The 22,178-nt window shown below is 34.5% G+C and overlaps 1 protein-coding gene across 2 annotated transcripts in view; it reads right to left on the bottom strand.

The window, feature by feature from the left end:
- The window catches only part of MED13L (mediator complex subunit 13L), a 292,534-nt gene that overhangs the window by 234,620 nt on the left and 35,736 nt on the right, over window positions 1–22,178 (bottom strand). For both annotated transcript variants that reach the window (XM_046025906.1, XM_046025907.1), the window contains exon 2: window positions 20,978–21,215. In XM_046025906.1, coding sequence (XP_045881862.1) covers window positions 20,978–21,215 — 238 coding nt within the window. The remainder of the gene's footprint in view (window positions 1–20,977; window positions 21,216–22,178) is intronic.

Raw genomic sequence — 22,178 nt, 5'->3', positions numbered from 1 at the left:
AGAGGAGCAGATATTTGGGAGTTAAAAAAAATAAAAACACTAAAATTATTTGCAAGTTTTTCTTAGAGTGCGAAAGTTATTTTTCTTTTTAACATTTTGTAATTTACTCTTCCAAATTCCTAAGTTTGACGTTTCTGATTTACCTGCACATTATGATCACTATCAAATAAGAGATCTTTTATTTCAAGGAACGTATTTCTGGTGGAGAGTTAATTCAGTTACAAGTTAGAAACGCCAAGAAATGCTTTCTGAAATCTTTGCTCATAAGCCCAGAATTTAAAGTTCAAATCCAGCAAAACAGAATTACGTCCAACTTGTATAGACTCCTTTTATAACAACCCCCTCCATATACACACATACCTCTTGCAGGAAAACACCTTGAGGTGTCTTTAAAAGTACAATTAAGTCATACAGTGAAGTATAGAATTCCTAGTGATGTAAACAAGTCCACTGGACACAAAGTTCTATACTTCTATTTTTTAACCAACAGATCAGATCAAATAACAACTACAAAACATAGTAAAATCCTGCCAATATGTTGTAATCACGGTAAAAAAAAAAAAAATGTTTCTGGGACCATCTGACTCATCTTGTTAAGCAATAGCTCAGTACTGGGAGTCAAGAACCATTTAATGAAACTGGAATTACTTACCAAGAAACCATCTATCTTATCTTCCCTTAGACTGTAAAAAGGTTAAAAAAGGGGGAGAGGGGAGGAACAGAAGTTTTGCAACCCTATTCAAAGGCATGAGGCTACATCAAATGTTTTTAAAATACTCAGTAAAAACCTAATTCGCACAAAATCAAAATTCCAATACTGTATTTGTATTCACCCCAAATGTGAATGAAATGCAAGTAACACTAAAGTTTCTCCCTATTTTTTAGGGCACCAACAGTATCAAAATAAAGTATCTTCAACAACTTCTTTCTCTTGCTCTCTTTCAAACAACTTACATAGGAATGAGTAAAATGGCTGATTCAAAATCATTTCATTCAACATGCTTAAATGTAAATAAAACAGCCCCATCCATATTATCACTAAATGCCTTTTATCCAACCCTCTGAAATTTCCATCAAGTGACCAAATGTGTATTTGGTTTCCTCTGTACTGCCTTATTGCTAAAAAAAGAAATACATAATTAACATTTTGCCCCACAGATGTATGTTGTTGTGTTGTTGTTTTTAAGATTTTATTTATTTGAAAGAAAAAGCCAGCAAACATGCAGGGGGCTGAGGGAGCAGGAGAAGCAGACTCCCGGCTGAGCCAGAGCCCAAAGCCAACTCAATCCCAGGACCCCAAGATTATGACCTGATGTAAAGTCAGCTGCTTAACCAACTAAGCCACCCAGGCACTCCGAGAGATATATGTTTTTAGTGGACTGATAAACTAAATTCACACTTATTTGAAAATGTAAGTAAGCCCACCAATCACAAGACTCCTTTTAAATAGTGAAAATGTTTTCAAGACAACCTTAATTTTACAAATTATCAAAATCTATATAAAAACATCAAAGGATATCTTATCTTTCTTACTTATAGATCCACAATGCCTAGCACAATATTTAGGAAAGAGTCATTGTTCCAAGTATATTTTTTAGATGAAATGTGAATCCAGCCTCTTTCCCTAAACTTCAGGTAGATTAATTTTAATACCAATAAGTTAAAATTCTTTTACACAAAAGCTCATTTTTTTTTAAGATTTTTTTTATTTACTTATTTTGAGAGAGAGACAGAAAGAGAAAGGGAGAGAGAGCATGAACAGGGGGAGGGACAGAAGGAAAGGGAGAAGCAGATTCTCTACTGAGCAGGGAGCCCACTGGAGCTTGATCCCAGGACCCTGAGATCATGACCTGAGCTGAGGGCAGATGCTTAACCGACTGAGCCACCCAGATGCCCCAAAAGTTCAATATTTAAGAATCGAAAAACCAGATGTAAGGGGTGCCTGGATGGCTCAGTCAGTTAAGTATCCAACTCCTGATTTCAGCTCAGGATCGTAAGATGGGAGTCCCCAAGATAGCCTCCACACTTAGCAGGGAGTCTGCTTGAGTTTCTCTCCCTCTCCCTTTGCCCCTTCCCCCCACTCACACAAGCATACATGTGTTCTCCCTCTCTCTCTCCCCTAAATAAATAAAATTTTTTTTAAAAAAAGCAGATGTGATTAAAAATATATAAAACAGCTGCTTAATGGTCTTCATAGTATCTCACCTAGAAATGGTGGAACCAACTCCTAATATTCTCCTTACCATCAACTTCCTTGTTCTAATGTATTTAACACATCACAGCCCAGATTAATCCTCTCACTGCTCAAGACTCTTCAAGAGAGCCCCTAATGGTCTACTGAATGGTGGTAATGCCTTAATTCAGTATTCAAGCTCCCCCATAATCTGACTCAAACTACCTTTTCAAATTTACTTCTTCCTCTTCTCTTTATCACACCTTTCTCAATAGCCAAGCTGAAATTTTAGCTATGACCAGTTCTCTACTGCTAGTCACTTTTTCAGTAGACCATCTTTCCTCCTTCCTATCCCTGAAGCCCACATATCCTAGTTCAGCTCCCTAAAGCATCGTTTTAAATGCCATTTCCTCCCTGAGAGTTACCTCATCCCAGTAGCTGCAGGTCATCTCCACTCTTCAACACTCCCAGAGCATTTTATCTTTATCTCCACTATGGTTCCTAAGACATGACAGAGTACATTATTGTTACTGATAGTCATCACTCCTACTGGTATCTAAGACCTTCAAGAATCAATGTTTGGCTCAGGAAAGAAGGTGACACAGATGCTTCTAGAAGGAAGCTACATAAAGGAAAATCTCAAAGCAGTTGGAGAAACTGAAAACCATGGCAAAGGCTACTTCAAGAAAAAATCCAGTTTAAACATGTACTTATTGGTGACATAAATACTGGGAACAAAATTATGAAAGGTTACTTTACTGGCCAATATAGGATGCATGCACCGATGCATGCTCATTCCTCCTCTTCTGTTCCACACTCACAGACATCCTACTGAATATAAGGGATACAGCAGGTCAGAGAAATTTGGTGTTTTGAGAGATACTGGCAAAGACCAATGTGCTCTTATAGTGTTTGACACTGAAAATCCCAACCAAGGTGTATCTAACTTAGCAAGGAGATCTAGTATATGGAATATGTAAAAACATGCCATAATAATATATGGCAGCAAAGTTGATATTAAGGACAGAAAACTTTGGGCAAAACCCACTGCCTTCCCCTCAATGAAGAAAACTTTAATTTTCTGGGTTTTGGGGGTTTTTTTTTTTGTTTGGTTTGGTTTGGTTTTTACAAAACTGCTAGGTTGGGAAGTCTTTCCCTTTAGCTTGACAGAATATTAATTGAAGACCTACATTCAACTGTGCTGAAGCGTCTGCTCTTACCCTATGATGACCATCACCTCCCAGGAAAGCACGTAAGCAGTGCTAAGACACTGCCTGGGCACCCACCCACCTGGATGTGGCTAACTCTGCAGGATAGAAGCAGGAGCCCAGTGAGAAAAGTTAAGTTCGTATAAGCAACTGCCTCATGATATTAAGGATGCAACACAGAAAAAGTTAATCTTGGGATATGGGAAGAGATAAATTACTAAGCAATTTTTTTTAACTTCCTATTCTATACCTGCAAATTTAGCTGTCTTGAACAGTAACTATGTTGCCCTTGAGTTTCAAACATAAGATTAATAAAGCCCCATCAACCTTCTCCCACCCAATAAATAAAGCCTTTTTATGTCTAACATGCCTTACTTATCAGCATTAAGCATGCTTTACTTATCTAGATCATCTTTCTATCATCCCAAGGTACTGGCATCTTACAAAAGACAAAACTCAAAAAAACCCCTAGTTTAACGTTTTAAACTGAAGAAACAAATCCCTGATGTCACAACAGGAACAGGAAACTGAAGGAGGAAACAACATGAACAGAGCAAAAGTACTATTCCTATCAGAACATTTATCACTCTGTTTTGTACCTACCTGTTTATCTACTTGTCCCACTAAAGGATAAACTCTCAGAGATTAAGAACTGAGCTGTCCAGTTTATCAGTGAATGCCAAATACCCAGCACATCATCTGGCCCATGTCCAAAGTGCAATACCTGAAGACTGAACTGACAAAAAGACACAGCAAGAGTGAAAATTACCCACTAAAACAAGCACCCTGAGAATTAGACTAAAATAAGGTGCTCCAAATTCAGATTTTCATTAATTAAATTTCTGAGAAAACTGAACAACTAATTACATACTTGTAGCTCCCAGAAGGCAGTGACCACTCATTCCCAGCACACAGCCCAGTGCATAGCACTCAGCAAAAGCTGCCGAACTGAATTCCACACTTCCCTCCTCCATGTTGTATTAAGACATTCCATAACATACAGAGATGCAGTAGCATAACTATCTACTAAGTAGCCTTTTTCTAATTAAACCTTTGTCAGGTCATTTTAGGAATGACTGAATTTTATCCTAACCCAGAAGCATTCAGTGATGAAACTGACTTCAAATAATACCCTTGGTAGAAACTGGAAATAGAATAAAAGATTCTTATTTTTTCTAACTTTCCTTAATAGTGTCCTTAATCTTAACTTTAATCTAACTTTAGAAAGCGAAAAGTTGTTCAGTCTACTGTCTAATACACTGAGCAATTACTGCCCACTCCCCCTTAAATATAACAAAGTGAGGATAAGTTTTGAGGTTAAGTTTTTATTCTGTTCAAAACAACAACTGAAGATGACTCCTGCAATGCCAATTATAATTATGTCAACTAGCCAACATTTACAACAAAAACATGCTTTTTATATCCAACATGTCTTTATCCTAACTCTGGAATTCATGGTTCAGTACTCTGTGTACTTTCTGGCATTTTCCAGAAATTCAATCTTCAGAAAACAGTTTCATACTTAACACATCAGCATTTTGTCTTTTGTGACACCGAGACCATACTTCTGAGAAAAGAATAATGAAGCTATAAAAGACTAATTTCAAATTTCTTCTCCAAATAACCCAATACAAAATCTGTAATTTAATAGAGTACTTATTAGCATTATGCAAAGCACTTAAAACTAGCAGTAAAATATTTGACTGATGGTTTTGCCAAAGAACTGACGACATTTATGACTCAGTAGTAACTTATATTTTCCTATTTTCAGAAACCCAAAAACCAACAAAGGACAATTTTAAAGACTTTTTCAATTATAACAGGAACACAAATGATTTGGATAGCCATGTAATTTTTAAGTGATCTAACCAAATGTATACTTTAACTGATTATCATAGTTCTTACAAGTTAGTGTCAAGGGATATTTAAATTATAAAAAGCCAATTCCACAAATCATTTTAGTTCAAAAATATTCTGGAAGCAAATAGATTATCAATAATAAAGAGATAGACATTTAAATTTTTCTTTTCCTATACATTACTGAACTTATTTTTAATTTATACTGAAATTTAAAAATATGTATTTGAGGAAAATGAAATAGAGGAAATTCTCATAAACATGAAGAATTAAATTGAAAATTACCTTTATGTAATAATATTTCTGCCATATTTTAAAAATCTAGCAAACAAAGGTAAAGGCAGATATTACTCTTACCAGTGTTCCAGTATTATAACAAACTATTCAGGGGGCAAGCTTGATAGATTACTATAATATATAAAAATGAAGAAATAAATTCATTTCAGAAGAAAATAATGATTTCTATATCCATATCATTCTATGCATCTCTAAGTGATCTTTAGGATTTCTTTACAAAGAGATACATAAAGATTGATTCGTTTTTTTACGTTCCTAATGTGACCTCAATTAAAATCCCCACAACCATCAAACCACACTTCCAGAAGCACTCATCTATTGTATACATATTAACTTAAATATTTGTAATTTAAAATTTATACCATTTCTAGGCAAAATTGAGAGTAAAATGTTCTTTTTCAAGAAATGTTCAACATTTTAATGCCTAAGACCTAATTCCAGAAAGTTCTTATCTAATTAAGCTCAGTTGCCAAACAGCTTTTGTGTGAAACAGCAAAATTATCTCTAACACTAACACCTAGACTAAAAGTATATTGTATAGGTTATCTTACCTTGTTTGTGCTATTACACCTAATAAATCTCCTCACAAAATTCATACCCAATAATCATAAAATCGTTGAAAATCTCCATAAAATATCTGAACTAAGGTTCCAATGAATATTCACTTTTCCCAAATGCTATGTTCCCATACTCACATATTTCCAAGAGAAAGCTGGGAACTCATTGTTTATACAGACCACTCCCAGATTTCCCATTTCTTTCAGCAGGACATCTAAATACACAAACTGAGCTTAAAAAGAGTCCATAACCAACCAAAAGTCTTTTGTGTTGATATACCTAAAGTGGCAGAGTTTAAATTTTATAATCCCTACACTTGAGAATCAACCAAAATAAGTGACCAGATAAATTTGGCGGCACAATACCTAACCCTGGGAAAACTAAAATGCTGAAAAAAGCTGTGTAGCTCCACTGTTTAAATAAAGCATCCCAACTAATACACTACTGAACTAAAAAGCCAGTGATTAGTCTGCAGTCCCTCTAGTGTTCAACCAGTTAAATTAACAATCTCAAGATGGCAAAGGCTGGTATTTCATATCTACTAAATCTGTCCTACATACTCTATGAAAATGAATTTAATAAACACAAAACAAGGTGCAAAAACAAATCAGCAGAATCTTAAATTTTTCCCCGTAAATCATTTAAGTTGAAAGTCCAAAAGAATAAATTGAAAACTACTTTCAAGTGCAAGGCTGATCACCAAGCCCCCACCATGATGCCTAACACATAACATGTGAACTATAAATATTTGATTCTTATCTGGTTCCCAGTTTCAACATATAACTATGTCAAGCTATCATTTATTCTCAGTTTATTGCTACTATAAAATTAGGCACAATAAGCATAAATAAAAACTATTCTGCAAATAAAAAAACAAATGCAGAAAGGGAAATGGGGCCTATTATAGCATGCGACATGAATGGGAGTAGTAATCCTTGTTAATTCAATATTCTTGCGAATTCTATATATGTAATAGTGAATAAAAAGTCCAAAACACTGGTCCACTGATAATTAACATATACCATACACTCACTATAATTTTCAAGGATTAGACCACAATCCTATTAAAACAACATGGAACATAATTTTAATTTTTTATTCTAAAATCCCTTTAGGAGGAAAGGCATTAATATTATAAACCATCCCTGAATAGCCAAAGCCAGAAAATGACCAGTTGCAAGATACTTTCTTAAAAATCAAACACTATTATATAATTGAATTACTATTGACAATGCCAAGTGAAAAGGAATTCAACTTTTATTCACAGGTAGAAATTATGGCCAAAACTTAATTGTAAAATAAATTCATAAAGATTTAAAATAGTTTGACAGTGAGGTTCATTAAAGAAAAAGTATGACTATGAAATGCATTTACACAGCCTTTAAATCTATGAGCTTTTCATATTCACATTGTATCATAAAATAAAGCTGTAATTCCCATATTAGAGATAAGAATAAAAGATGAGCAAATTTAAAGGTCTATGATGACATATATAACAGGAGGAGGCACGGCATGGCCATTCCACCTTATTTTTTGTTAACTTACCATACTTATATTATGATCTCTACCTCTCAAAAGTAAACTATAACTAAAGAGTGCTAAATTTCTTCCTGGCCTCTGTTCCATTTTTGGATACGTGAGTAAGGGTGAATAGGAAGGAGTAATCCACAATCCATGACCTATATTTCCACAGAATGCCAGGTAAAGTCACAAATGGAAAAAGAGAATGATAGATGGTTCCTGGCCAAGAAAGTATGATTCACTGATGATGGAAAGACTCTTCAAGTCTCCTCTGGGAGATGTGGCTGCAATCCATGTGTTGCCAAATGGAAATTTCAACCAATAAAGGAAATTCAAGCTACTGTAGGTATATGTGTGTGTTTGCAAGTATCTCTGGAAGAGACAGATCGATTTTTTTAGTAGTCTTTGAAAAATGCCATTTAAAATTACAGAATTGGTGAAGTACTAACTTGCTATCTTAGAATATTTAATGGAACCAAAAGGCTATCTTTTATAACAATAGAAAAGATGTATACCAACACTAAAAAGTGTCTATTAAGGATTTCATTGAAAATGTTTACTTAAATCATATACTATATCTCATTTTACCATGTAGTCTATAGTCATCATATCTTAAAAAGTTAGCAATTAATTCAGGATTTCAGGGTGAGATAAAGAAAGCTCAATGAAAGCTTTCAGTCAGTTGGATTCTATACTGAAAATGTGCAATTAGCAAAGTTAGCTAATTTTTTTATGTAGCAAATATCAACTCTAATGTTGAACTGGCAATTTATAACATATGTAGGACACCCAAAGTCATTCAATCCATGATGTATTTGTAAGTTACCAAGGCTTCTGACACAGAAATACCATTAAGCTCTTTAACCCATTTAATAGGACCCTCCCACAGCCTCTGTTCTACAAGACAATTAGAACACAAGCTTTTTGCTAACCGTCCCAACTACTTGCTATCTACAACACTAATGGAAATAATTTATGGAAAACTAGTCAATAAATTTTAATAAAAACTTTTAAAACTAAACTGCAGACTATAAAAAATAAGAAGCTAGGGAAAAAAGGGAAGAAAACTGTATCACTGTCTTTCCAATACACAGTTAAACCAATGAAACAAAAAGAAACCTTTCACATATGCAGTCGTATGTGTTTTTTTTTTAAGATTTTATTTATTTATTTGATGGACAGAGAGCGCAAGTAGGCAGAGAGGCAGGCAGAGAGACAGAGAGGGAAGCAGACTCCCCAATGAGCAGAGAGCCCGATGCGGGACTCGATCCTAGGGCCCTGAGATCATGACCTGAGCCGGAAGACTATCCACTGAGCCACCCAGGTGCCCCGTATGTGTTCTTTAAAACAGTCTTCTAAACAACAGCCCATTCTCCTCTGTGATCCAAAATACTGGGAGGACCTGGGAGTAGTCAGTGATGACAGACTGACAGTCTATACAAACTCCTATTATACTCATTCATTTACTCATTAATTTATTCACAACAAATATGTGTCAGGAGTTGTGCTGGTCCTGGAATTACAACTATTAACAAGAGTCAGATGCAGGTCCTGCCTGCCATGCAGCCTAGAGGACCTTCCTCTAGTCCTATTCAAAAACTCTCAAAAAACCCAACTGCCTATGAAGGCCAAACTCATTGGCCTAGGGTTTAAGCATAAATATGCATTTTCAATCAACTTCTCATCTTTAACTCTTCCCAAATAGATACTCCAAACTTTCCTCTCTACAGCCTTACCTATACAATTCCATATACATGAAGTGTGCTTGCCTTAACATAGCCATATGTCCAAACACCAAAATCCTACCCATTCTTTAAGGCTCAGCTCAAGAATTAACTCTTCATCAAGGCCCTGCCTCCTTCTGTAACTGAAAAAATACTGTGTGGCCCCTCTTAGGACATCTGTAACTAATACCCCATGTACAAATGCTAGCTCCCCTATTTGTCAGCTTCTAAAAAACAAGAGGATGTTTCTGATTCATTTCTGTATTCTGAGCAGCACCTAAGAGAATGCAGCCTCAATAAAAATCTGTTGAATAAGTACATGGTAGTAACCGTAAATATTAAAGATTAAATAGTGGTAACACTTTACGTTTATAAAGCTCAAAGAATGACTTTAAAACATCTTCTCATATATAATTTTATCACTATTAGACAATACTATAAATTTTAATGTGTGGGCAATTGAGCTGAATCAGTAGTGACCTCAGGGCATTCCGTGAAAATGTTTTGCCCCCTGAGGATCTTCTAGCTCACTGCCTCAATCATACTGGGAATCAGAATGCTATCTATGCATATCTGGACTAATCACTGATAATACTATGGTTAAGTCATTTAACCTTTTTTTATAAAATGGTTGCATGCTTACTGAGGATGGGTTGGGGCCAGGGGGATATATATTCAAATGTGTTTGAAGGCTTTGGCTAACTGAGTTCTGCTTAATGAAGCCTTTCCTTTAGCAACGAGGATAATTGTCCCAGCCAAGTCTGCTATTCAAATCAAGAGCCCCTCTTTGTTACACTCTTCATGAAACCAGTAAATGACATGATAAATTTTTCCATAATAGAGTCACTGTCAACAAATGTTATTTCCTCCCTAAACAATCAGAGTTGCATATAGTTTTCTTCCAAGGATGTCAAAGCAGACGTCCTTTCCACTATTACTATCTACTAGGTGACTTTAAAAATAAGTTAAAAAATATAGTGCCTACAACTGACCCGAGAGTATCTGAATTTTTCTAATTCAGACTACCTACATTTCAATATAATTAACATGCCCTCTTATAAAGAGCAAACATTAAATTTTTGCTTATGTTTAAATAAGTCCAAGATTACCTGTGGAAAAAAACAAAACAATCTTAATGAAGAAACCTCATCTTGATGAGGTCCTTCACAGTTCCTGTTTCAGGGAGTCATTCTACAGATACTTACCTATTTCCTAATGGTGTCAGAAAGTAAGCCTTCAAGATTACCAAGAAGTCTTATCTGACCCAAGGGTAGCAAAGCCATAAGTGTTTTTTTTTAATGGCAGATATTTTACATATATTATATTAAGTAGGAAGACAAAGTTTCCAATAACAGATTTGTGAATGCTCTAACCTTCCCTTTACCATTTTATACATCCAATCTTTTTCAACACAAAGATACTTTGTCTTCATCCAATTTTTATCTTATTCTTAATTTTTTTTTTTAATCAAGGCAGTTCTGCTGCATGATTAACGACAAACTGCATTATTCTGCCACAATACTCTGGCAACCAGCTCATATTCAGTTACACTATCACAGCATTTTTTTTAAAAATTAAAAAAAAAAACTAATTGTATGATCATGTGAGTATTGTAGAAGTCCTTTAGTTCAATCCTAGATGGGCCTCAAGAGGATAATGCTTATTCTGTTGAACTCACTGCCAAATCACAATATGAAAGAGCCAGTATCAAAACAAGACCCAATTATACAAAGAGTGTATTTTATCAATGTTGGGTTTATAAGAAATAGGTGTGTGGCCCAGTACTTGGAGAAAATTGTTCAAAAATATTTACACAGATGGAGCTTTAAAAAGGAAATTATCGAACACTTGCTAGCCATAATGATATTCAATGAGCATCAATTCAGGTAGTACCAGGACAGCATCAGTCACAAAATAAGAGCAACACAGTCTAATTCCATAATTCTCTAATACTGAAAAGACACTGCCAAACTGTTGGGAACTTTTGGGATGAGGGAGAAGCAGCATATTTATGTATTATTTCCACCATTACAATATTCTTTTAAAAGCATAAAAAAATCTTAGTTTCCAGTGATACTCATTGCTGAGTAGACTACACCAAGTTCTAGCTGCCATTTGCTCAAACATTCTAAAACAAAACAAAATAGAAACCATTTGTAAATACTTTTTCAAACAATTATTCATGAATGTTAGTCACAGCATAAATTGGTTTAGTCTACCAGTTTGAACAGGTCCAGAATAATTAAATGGTAGCCTCAGCAACCACCTCCTGCTTCCTCCAATAGTTAACATGTTCTTTGACTGTGATTTTTCAAAATACATACCTATGATAATAGATCTATAAGAAGAGGGGGGAAAAAAACACCTCTTAATGACAACAGAAACAAAACTGTTTCAATTACTTCAGTTAAGATATTTTATAACAGCAAATGCTAATCTCATATAAACTAAATATTCAAATGGCTTATATTCATGTCAAGTTTTTATGACTTTGAAACTATTTTTATTTTATTTTTATTTTCCCTTTATCTTTAGTGAGGGCTCAGTTAAGAGGATCTGGACTAAATGTTTATGAGCAGACATTACTAGAACCAACATTTGCCACGTGTCACAGAAAATATTTAAATCAAAAAAGATAGGTCCTCTGTCCAGTATCATGCAAGCCAGCATTCTTTCTGTAAGTACAGGAAATAGATCTGAGTTGATATAAATAGAATTGGAACAGTTATGTGGGTTTTATTCAAAATGGTTTGGGAAACTTGACTGACTCATTTTATATGGCACAATCACATAGTTTCATGTTATATATAGCTCTGCAACCAAATAATGGTTTTGATTTTGAAAGGTACAACATATGGGGCTGGATTCTACCATAATGAGTGACATGAGGAAGTCACTCACAGGTGTTTTCTAAGCTTCAGTTTCCTTCTGCCTATACTAATTTCAACAGCATAAATGGAAGAGGACATTCTCTGAATCCTCCCAGTGATGACCTTGGAGATCCATTCTCACCTTCTTCCTTATTAGAAAAACCCAATTTCACTGGAGGGACTTTTTACTTCATCTCCTATAAAATACTAAACAGTAAAACTGACATGATACCATCTGAATGGGTCAGCAATGAATTTCCTTGTAAATTCATGTCAGTAATGTATTTGCTTATAAATTCTGCAGCAAAGGTGTTGTTCTCTAGATAGATAATTTTATAGCTCTACCTCATTCAATTTTAATGTTCAAATATATAATTTTTTCTGGAATGAATTAGGCCATTAAATTCTACTCATAGCTAAACTTTTTCTCCAATTTGCTACATTCATGTCCTTATGTTAATGTCCCTTAAAAAAAAGAGACAACAAAGAAATTATATTATGGGGCAAAGAAATCTTTATACCACTTTAATGTACAAGAACCTCTTCTAAATCTTTCAATTTTCTTTTAAGGAATAAAACTTTGAAGTACAACGTAAACAAAGGGAGTGGGTATCAAATACACTATCCTTAAAATTACTAGCCTAAATACATTTGTATCAGTCACAATATATTCATCACTAAAATTACTTACATATAAAGGAGGGAAAAAACTATTAATACATAAATAATGGTTTCTCTAATTTCAGGTTAATTTTCAATCCTACTTGTTCAAGTGGTGACTTTAATCCTTCATTAGTGGGGGTTTTACTCAAGTTTACTTTACACACGTAGGAGACTTCGTATCAATGCAAAAACATTGGATCATAATGCCTTTACTTACCAAAACATAAATCCCCCCCTAAAAACCAACTGATTAAACTTTTCCCTGAAGCAGCAATCTTTAAATTATAATTTTTTACCAACTGTTTAATTTTCATATCATTAGAACATAAGCCCTTTACATACTATTTCACCACAATCTCAGTATAAATGTCTCATTTTTCATAGAAAAAGCTAATTACACGGTTCAGTAAGTTGCCTGTGGTAACACATCGATTTTATTTACATTCCACAGTTAGACTTTAGCTTGTTTTCTCAATTGCAAGCACGCCTAGCTTAATAATTCTATCTAATCCATTAGATCTTTTCCTATTCCTCATATGAAAGAATTCTGAATCGTACGATAACTTTACAATATAAATGTGTTGCTTACAAGAGTATTAATAAGTATTCCATTTTCTCTTTTATGAGAAATTTATGACTTTCTGTAAATCTATTATTTCAGTTAAATACACACTGGAATCATTTGGATAATTATCAATGAAAACTATTACTATTTTATGCTTTAGAAAAGGAATTCTTTTAAAACTACACATAAGAAAATAAAACACAGTGTAACTATGTTAAAAGTCAGAAATTTTCTATCAAGAGTTGAATAATTTAGATCCAGTGAGAACTAGAAATACTTAGTTCATAAACTATTTAGAAATAGCTATCATTTTCCACTGAGTAAAAGTGCTTGTTCTCATGAAATACAAATGTATTCTTCTATTACTATATATATAACAACAAATATGAAAATTAAAGTAAAATTTACTTTACAGCAATGCAGTGTTAATCTCAAGAATTAATGCCATGTAATAAGATCTCCATATAAATGTTGATAGGTAAAATACTACAAATCTAGAATGCTGCAGAAAAATTCACCAGAATCTTATACTTGAAAAATAAATAAATCCAAACAATAAATCCCAAAAAGAATTCTTTTCTAATTTAATCAGAGAAGTTTATGATTCATTGAAATTATTCAATGAATCATAAACTGACCACCAACAATGGGGAAAATACATATATAAAACCAGGTGAAAAAAGTCAGGGATCAGATAATCTCTTTAGAAGAAGAAATTCTGAAACTGAACATTCTGCCTACAGATAACTTCACTCCTGTGATTTTTATATGTAAAAGGATCACGACTTTCACAAAAAGTAATTTTTTTTTCAATTGAGAATAAAGCCATTCACAGTGTTGACTGAAATGATTTCATTTTGTCAAAGATAACCATAAGCCAAAATTCAACTGAAAATTCACAGACTATAAGATATAATAGTATATTCCTATATACTTAACTACGATTTTAGAAAATTCAGCTTCAACACTCTTCAGAGTTTCACTTTACCGTCATAATCTGCCTTGGTTAGATATCCCATGTTTTTCTTCTTTCGCCTCTCCTCTGTTCCCAAACCTTTCCTGTTACTCGGGAATGTAGTCTTCATTTGATCTCTGTTGTTTCTAATAGCTCAAAGTTAGGTTTCTCCTCAAGCCAGAGTGAAAAGTGGGCTAGGAAAAAGAATATTCACTGTCTCGAAGTCTCACCCCTGATTTACCTAATAATTACAGAAAGAAAAGGGTATCTTTACACAGGAAAAATCTGGTGGATACTAAGTAATCAAAGTTAGCAAGACCAATATGGAGACAAATTGACATGTGCCTTTGATGGGATGACACAGAAATACTCATCACCTACTCAATATTCTCGTCAAAAATGTTTAACCTGAATCTAATAATGATGAAACAAATTCAGAATATGAAAAATTTGATAGGACAACAAATTACATCAGTAACACTGAAAATGTCCTAAATTCTCATAGAAGTTACATGATCAAGTATTTAGGGGTAAAGATTCGTAAAGTCTAGAAATTACCTATAAAATGGTTTAGCCAGAAAAAAAGTTATGTGTGTATATACCCATAAATATTTTTTAAAAAAAAAAGCTGAGTAGGGAACTAGGTTCTGTCTTGGAGATAGCTAAACAAAGGTTGTATCAATCCTATCATTTCAGATTATATACATTATAATCTATATAAACACATTACAGTATTAGCAAACTGGCTTTCCATTCTCTTCTCTCAGCCTTCCTCCATCCTTACAAAATGCTCACTTCTCTTTCCAGAGGCTTGCAATCAGTTCGGTGGTATATGCAACAGTATTAGTGTGTCTTAAATTATCTTACACCCGTCACTACTAGAAAACAAGATCCCTCCTTCCTAGTTCTCTAATGTCTAATGCTTTTTTGCAATTGCCCATACCTCCTGGCATAGGTGGCAGCACTCTGAAAAATAAAAAACCAATACTCATGACTATAAATGCAACAAAGGGTAGTAACTGCCACTGTGCCCCTATACCAACAATGGAGCCAATTCCTAAGGCTTCCAACACGATGGGGCTTTTTTTAGAGGTAGACAGATGTATCCCTATTCTAATTTACATCTGTCTGTCTACCTGTAACAATCAAAAGGAAAAGAGACAGTACAGATAAATTTTAAAATTATAGACTGCATATCTATAGCTTGGTTTCTTTACACAACATACACAAAATAAAATGGATATTTAATGCCTTATTTTTAACTAGGTTTCAATCTCCTCACAATATCAAATTATTAAACGTTTTAAGTGTATTTATTTTAAGTTAACCTTCTGAGAGTACAATACTGTGCTATGTTAGAAATATGTAAGATGGGCTTCGTTCATTCACTGACTCAACAAGCGTTACTAAGCACATACTAGGCCATATATAATACTTGTCCTTCTGGACCAGGGACCCTTAATGCTTTGGGTCAAGCCATCTTTAGTTCCTAGAAGCCTGTATTTGCCCACTGTACCATTTTGGGGTTTTAAGATAGCATATCTTTCCCACCACTTACTAATAACCAATCAAATGGCCAGAAGATTGTCTTCATAAAATAATTTTGTTTGGTGGATTTGGAAAAGTCAGTTTGGTGTATTATATCAATCACTAAAATTCAAACTGAAAAAATGCAAAAGAATTTAGTCAAGCAAAACAAACAAAGGTATAATAAAATAAAACTGGCAAAGACTATTAATAAAAAGTTCAGTATGTAATCATTGGTATTTTTTAACTTAAATCTGTACCTTAAACTGAGGAGAATGTTTAAGTTCATAGCTCAATTCAGAATAATTTATGACAATATTATTGCCTTCCTGCTCATACTCATCTTGTAGATTATCTTCCTAATCATGTCTGAAACTTTCCTGATCAGAAACCTGTAACAATTCCTCAAAATCTATCAAATTTGGTGCAAATTCCTCATCCTTACTTCAGTGTGCTCATTATGGCCCACCTTCCAGGTCTTTCAGTCTCTCCTGACTATTTCACTAATAGCCTAAGCTCCAGACAAACCTGCTCTTCACACCATTTGTTTACTGCCAGCAGGACCTCTGTACGGGCTACTTCCTCTAACAAGAACAAGTTCCATCCCAACCTAGGTAGCTCCTACATATCCAATAAGATGCACCTCAAGCCTCTGGGCTTCCCATCATCTCCCTATCCTGTTTCCCAAGACTGAATCTGATGCTTGTGCAAAATCCCATAACTTAACCAGTTACAGCTTACTTCATTGTAGCATAATTATGGATTCATTCAGCTCCCTCCCCAATAAGACTGTGAGCTCCTCAAGTATAAGGAGTCATTTTACATACCCGGGACTGATCACAGCTCTTGCCTAACGTTAGAAGTTGAACAAACAGACCAGACACGAAGAAGGTTATCAAGCCTTGGCACTAGGGCTCTCAGTGTTCCTATTGTAAGTTTATAAAACATTTGTGCGTTGGTCCTAAAACTGAATGTCTGCCTATTGGGAAAGCAGTAAATCTAGTACATTTCTCTCAGACTTTCAGTGTCTCTCTGCACTGTACATATTGTCTTGTGCTGTCTTACACTCTTTTTAGACTCTCAACATTTCAAGGGTAGAGATTACATCCAAACACTGTAACTGGACCCATAGATACGGGTACTCATGGATGGACACAAGGAAGGACATGCACATGCTTGTGTTCAGCCAGTGCCCTGCTTCAACACCATTATGTGGAGAAGCCAGCAAAGTTACAAACCTACCTTACAGAGATCCAACAGACACATTTTAAAGTTCTGATCTCTTCATAATGCAATCTAAGGTTTATCATGAAACTATGTATAGCAGAAGTCATATGTATAGGGAGGGATATCTTTGCTGCTCTGACATTTTATTACTCTCTTACTCTACACAAATTTTAAAACTCACTCAAAAATCTGATCACTCCAACCCAAAAGTGTAGTACTTTAAAAGTTAGTATTTTTACCTTAAGATTTTTATTTATTTATTTGACAGAGACAGAGCAAGCATAAGGAGAGGGAGCGGCAGAGGGAGTAGGGGAAGAAAGCTCCCCACCAAGCAGGGAGACTGATGTGGGCCTCAATCCTGGGACCCTGGGATCATGACCTAAGCTGAAGGCAGATGCTTAACTGACTGAACCACCCAGGTGCCTCCAAAAGTTAGTATTTGAGGAACTTTAGCAAGCACTGAATGGTCTACAGAACAATCATTTAAAAACTGTCAAGGTGTTTTAATTTTGTTGAATGAGTTGTCAACGTAGTAGCAACAGCAACCGTCACAATTAGATGAACTGTTCTCTGTGCTATTCTAAGAACTTTTAACTTTTCTTATCCTTATAACCCAATTTACAGTGAGGAAAGTGAGGCAAGGATAAGTTACTTGATCAACGATACACAGCCAGCAAGCAACTGAGCAGGGATTCAAACCCACCCCATGCTCTGAACTACTATGCCAGATAAACAGCAATATACTAGGCAAGATAAATAGCAATTCTCCAGACACGGGCCCAAAAGTGTTTATCTAAGTGACAGGGACAGACTATAAATGTATTTAAGTGCTCCCTTCAACTATTTCATAGATACTTCAAGCAATTAACAAAAAAAAATCTAGTATCTCAAAACTAAACTGTGTGTCTATCCTGCAGAATTGTTCTCTGAGGATACTTTACACATTAAATCAAAGATGGTGGCTTTGGTGTTGTATTGCAGTGAGGCTTCTTAGTAGTATCCCATTTTGGGTACATTGTAAAGACAAGGGAACTACCAAGAATTTTAAGAAATAGTAGAATGTCCCTATAAAAAGAAAATGTTACAGTAATGGTACCACCACACTTAATGTTTACAGGGTTCTGTTAAAATTTATTTTACCTAAAATGAAATCACTCTTACATATATTAAAGATCAAAACAGATTTCAAAATATCCTCACTTACTATGACCACCAATTAAAATATTTCTTTGTATCTTTTTCTCATGATCACTCTGTCATACAAAGTTATCCTTATGCCACTCATTTTTCTAATTAAGTTCAAATACTTTCTAATATTAGGCTGAACCATATAAAATTACCTTTTCCAACCGTTTTTACGTATGGGATGGATATTTCACAGGCTTTACTTTAATCCAGTAACTTTCCCCAATTCAACATATCAAAGAGAACAGACATACTTAACAAAGTTATGACTGTTCCATCACTGGATTACTTTCCTGGTGGCATGCAAGAGAATAAACAGCATAATACACTGTTTTCAGACTCAATAAAAATAAAAAATATTCATTCTCATGAGGAATCATTCACAATATACGGTCAGATGAAAAAAATGGAGTTACAAAACAGTATGATATCAATTCCATTTATACATAAAAATACCAAATATTAAAACTGTTTCAAACATCAAGATTTTTTTCTCTTCACTTGACAGTTGTGTTTTCCTAATTTTCTAATTAAAATGTAGTATTTCTGTGTTTTGTAAAAAACAGTTCCAAAAAAAGTCAATCATTCCTTATTCTTTACCAAAAAAAACTTAATACATGAATGAAATATAAAGCAACTATAAAAAAATAAATAAAGCAACTATAAAAATTTTAAATAGCCTTCATCTTTTTGTTAACTCGATAACAAAGTCCATGAGAAATAACACAGTAACTTAATTCTAAGAACACTGATTATCCACTTTGTTGGTATGGACAAATAACTTTATACATCAGGTAAATTCGGGTTTGGTTTCATCATTATTATAAAGTGATCATTTGTGCTGCTAACAAATAAAGACCAGACCAAAAAGTTAAGACATACGGTATCAATATGGAGTAGAGAAATGGAAGGAGACTAAGAATCAGAAATAATCATGAGAAAGGATGAACAAACAAAAATGCTCTATTCCTCTACGTAAAAAATTTTAGAACAAAAATATATGTTTTGATACTTAAATGGACAAACATAGATGTTATAATTATCTTCTAGGGGTATCTTATTTTAAAAACCCTGATAAATGGAATCCAGACGCAGTTAAACTAATTTTACCTGAGTTCCCAGCTAACTACATGAAATGCGCTTTGATATGTATGTAAGTTCTGATAGTCTGCTGATTAACCAGCTAAGTAAGCAATCTTACCCAGACAGGGTTCTTATATTTATAAACCAAATATTCTACAAACTATGGAAAGAAAGGTTTGTGTTGAATAGACAAATGGACCATAAGGTAAACAGCTAATTAGTCCACTGAGGTTTACTGCCCTCTGGCTGTTGTGGCCCGGGATATCACAGATTTTTTAAAAAATGGCTGCAAAGGAAAGCCAGGAATATATCAAGCAAAAGTTGGCAGGAAATCCTTTAGGCAAATTCAAACACCTTAGAATAGGCCCTCAAATAAAAAGTTAGTTTTACTCCTTCCTTTAAAAAAAAAAATACTAAATATATCAACTAACAAAACATTTCAAATGCTATCTGAACTTTTTCAATCACACACTAACAAAATACAGAGTAGTTTGGACATAATAAAAGTTGGCTCTAGGAGACTTAGGTCAGGAAAATTAACGTACTACCCTAAGGATTGTAATTAATCTTGATTTAGAAAAGTTCTTTAGTGTGCTAGATGGAAACATTTAGGTAAAGAAGTAAAAAATTTTGAGTATTGAAGAATATTAATAATGTTTCCTCTGGTTATAAATCTGTGGTAAATACAAAAAGTAACTTAGAATAATGAAACTCATACCAATTCAAAGTTTCCAGATACCAGATGTAATCTGAAGTTAAAAATTAGGCAACACTGGACCAAGTATTTTCTGGAATCACCTAATTATATAAAATGCAGAAACAAAACAAAGGAAAACTTGCCATATCAAAATTATACCAGATTCTTTATGTTAATCTTTCTTCAGAATACTATCCAATATCATCTCATAATTTTGTCCAGTAAGGCTTGTACTAACTTTCTATTATCACTTTACAATTTTCCACCAGAGTTCAGCTGGTAATGAACCACAACAGCCACAATCCAAGAAAAAACAATTCTGTTCATCTCACTGACTTGCTAATTACTCACAATTCACTATCACTTTAAAACAGTGGATCTTGCCTCGTTTCCACCCCCAAAACATCTAGGAGACACAATATTTCCTTTAGAAACAGTGGTTCACAGGTTCTGGTTCCTAGCATGAATGGGAAAGAACAAAAGATCTGGGGGGAAAAAAGGAGGGGCACGGAAAGAAGAGAGGTAAGAGTGAAGACCTTCCTTTTCAGAGACACACACATTATACAACTGGATTTTTCTCAGCAAGTTTTAATAAATTCTTTTTGAAATTTACTACTATTAAGAAATATATATGGGGCGCCTGGGTGGCTCAGTGGATTAAGCCGCTGCCTTCGGCTCAGGTCATGATCTCAGGGTCCTGGGATCGAGTCCCGCATCGGGCTCTCTGCTCAGCGGAGAGCCTGCTTCCCTTCCTCTCTCTCTGCCTGCCTCTCTTGTGATTTCTCTCTGTCAAATAAATAAAATTAAAAAAAAAAAAAAGAAATATATATGATGCTAACAGTTTTTAAGAAAAAATAAAAAGCTTACCCTGCAGTTCATGATGTATTACACCCACTAGGTTGGGTTCATCTCCCCACCAGAATATCCATAACTCTTTGCAATCTGGTTTGACATCACGACGCCATACACACAGCAAGTTTGCTTGCAGACAACGGATGAAACTTAACAGGATTGGATCATCTTGGGCTGGGGCTGAAATTATGGGTCCACAGTCCCCGTGCCCTCCAAAATTGTACCTACGCCATTTGATTCCCGTGAGTTCAGCCTGGAAAAAAACAAGAAAATTACAATGGTTTTGGTATTTCTTCTTAGTCATAGAATACTAAAAACAAGCTCCCATTCAGACAAGCAAATTTGCTAAAATAACTATTTATATTACTTCAGATAAAATTTCTTTCACTGAATAATTTTGTCAGTCCTCCTTGATTTTTAAAGGGAGAAAAAAAAATCACTTCTTCATATCAAGATTTCTACACAGCTCTTTATATTAAATACCAAATTACAACAAACAGATGATGATTATTTCCAGTTGAACCATTTTTACCAAAAACTTACTATAAACTCTTTCACATATAAAACAATAAAACACATATAAAACAAATACTCTGTATTTGATTCATAAATTATACTTTGAAATCAAGTAAGAGTTTAAATAATAAGTTTGTAAAAGTGAAATAATTTCTTTCAAAGGATTTCCTCCATTTCTTTCCATGAAGAAGTTACAGTTTGAATCATCTTTAATCAGGAAGGCAGTGAGCCCATAACACCATAGTGCTTTATTACTAACACCAGAGCAAGCTACTAATGAAATGGATGCACAGTTATCACCAATTTATACATGTTCTTTAGTATGTAACACAGAAAGAAACTTTGCTTCTACGAACAATTCCCTAACGTAGTTTTGTCTTTTGTTTTCTAAACACATTTTAAAACACCTACACGAAACCAGCTGAGAGCAGAACCTGGATCTTTATTCCATTACCTACATTTGTATTTTTTTTTAAGATTTTATTTATTTATTTGACAGACAAAGATCACAAGTAAGCAGAGAGGCAGGCAGAGAGAGAGGTGGAAGCAGGCTCCCTGCTGAGCTGAAAGCCAGATGCGGGGCTCAATCCCAGGACCCTGAGATCATGACCCGAGCCCAAGGCAGAGGCTAAACCCACTGAGCCACCCAGGCGCCCCTACATTTGTATTTTAAAATTTCATAAATCTTAGAGGGCTAAGG

This window comes from Meles meles, chromosome 12, assembly GCF_922984935.1.
Source record: "Meles meles chromosome 12, mMelMel3.1 paternal haplotype, whole genome shotgun sequence".
NCBI classification, from domain to species: domain Eukaryota; kingdom Metazoa; phylum Chordata; class Mammalia; order Carnivora; family Mustelidae; genus Meles; species Meles meles.
Note: the sequence above shows the minus strand (reverse complement) of the source record. Positions and strands in the feature narration are given on the sequence as shown.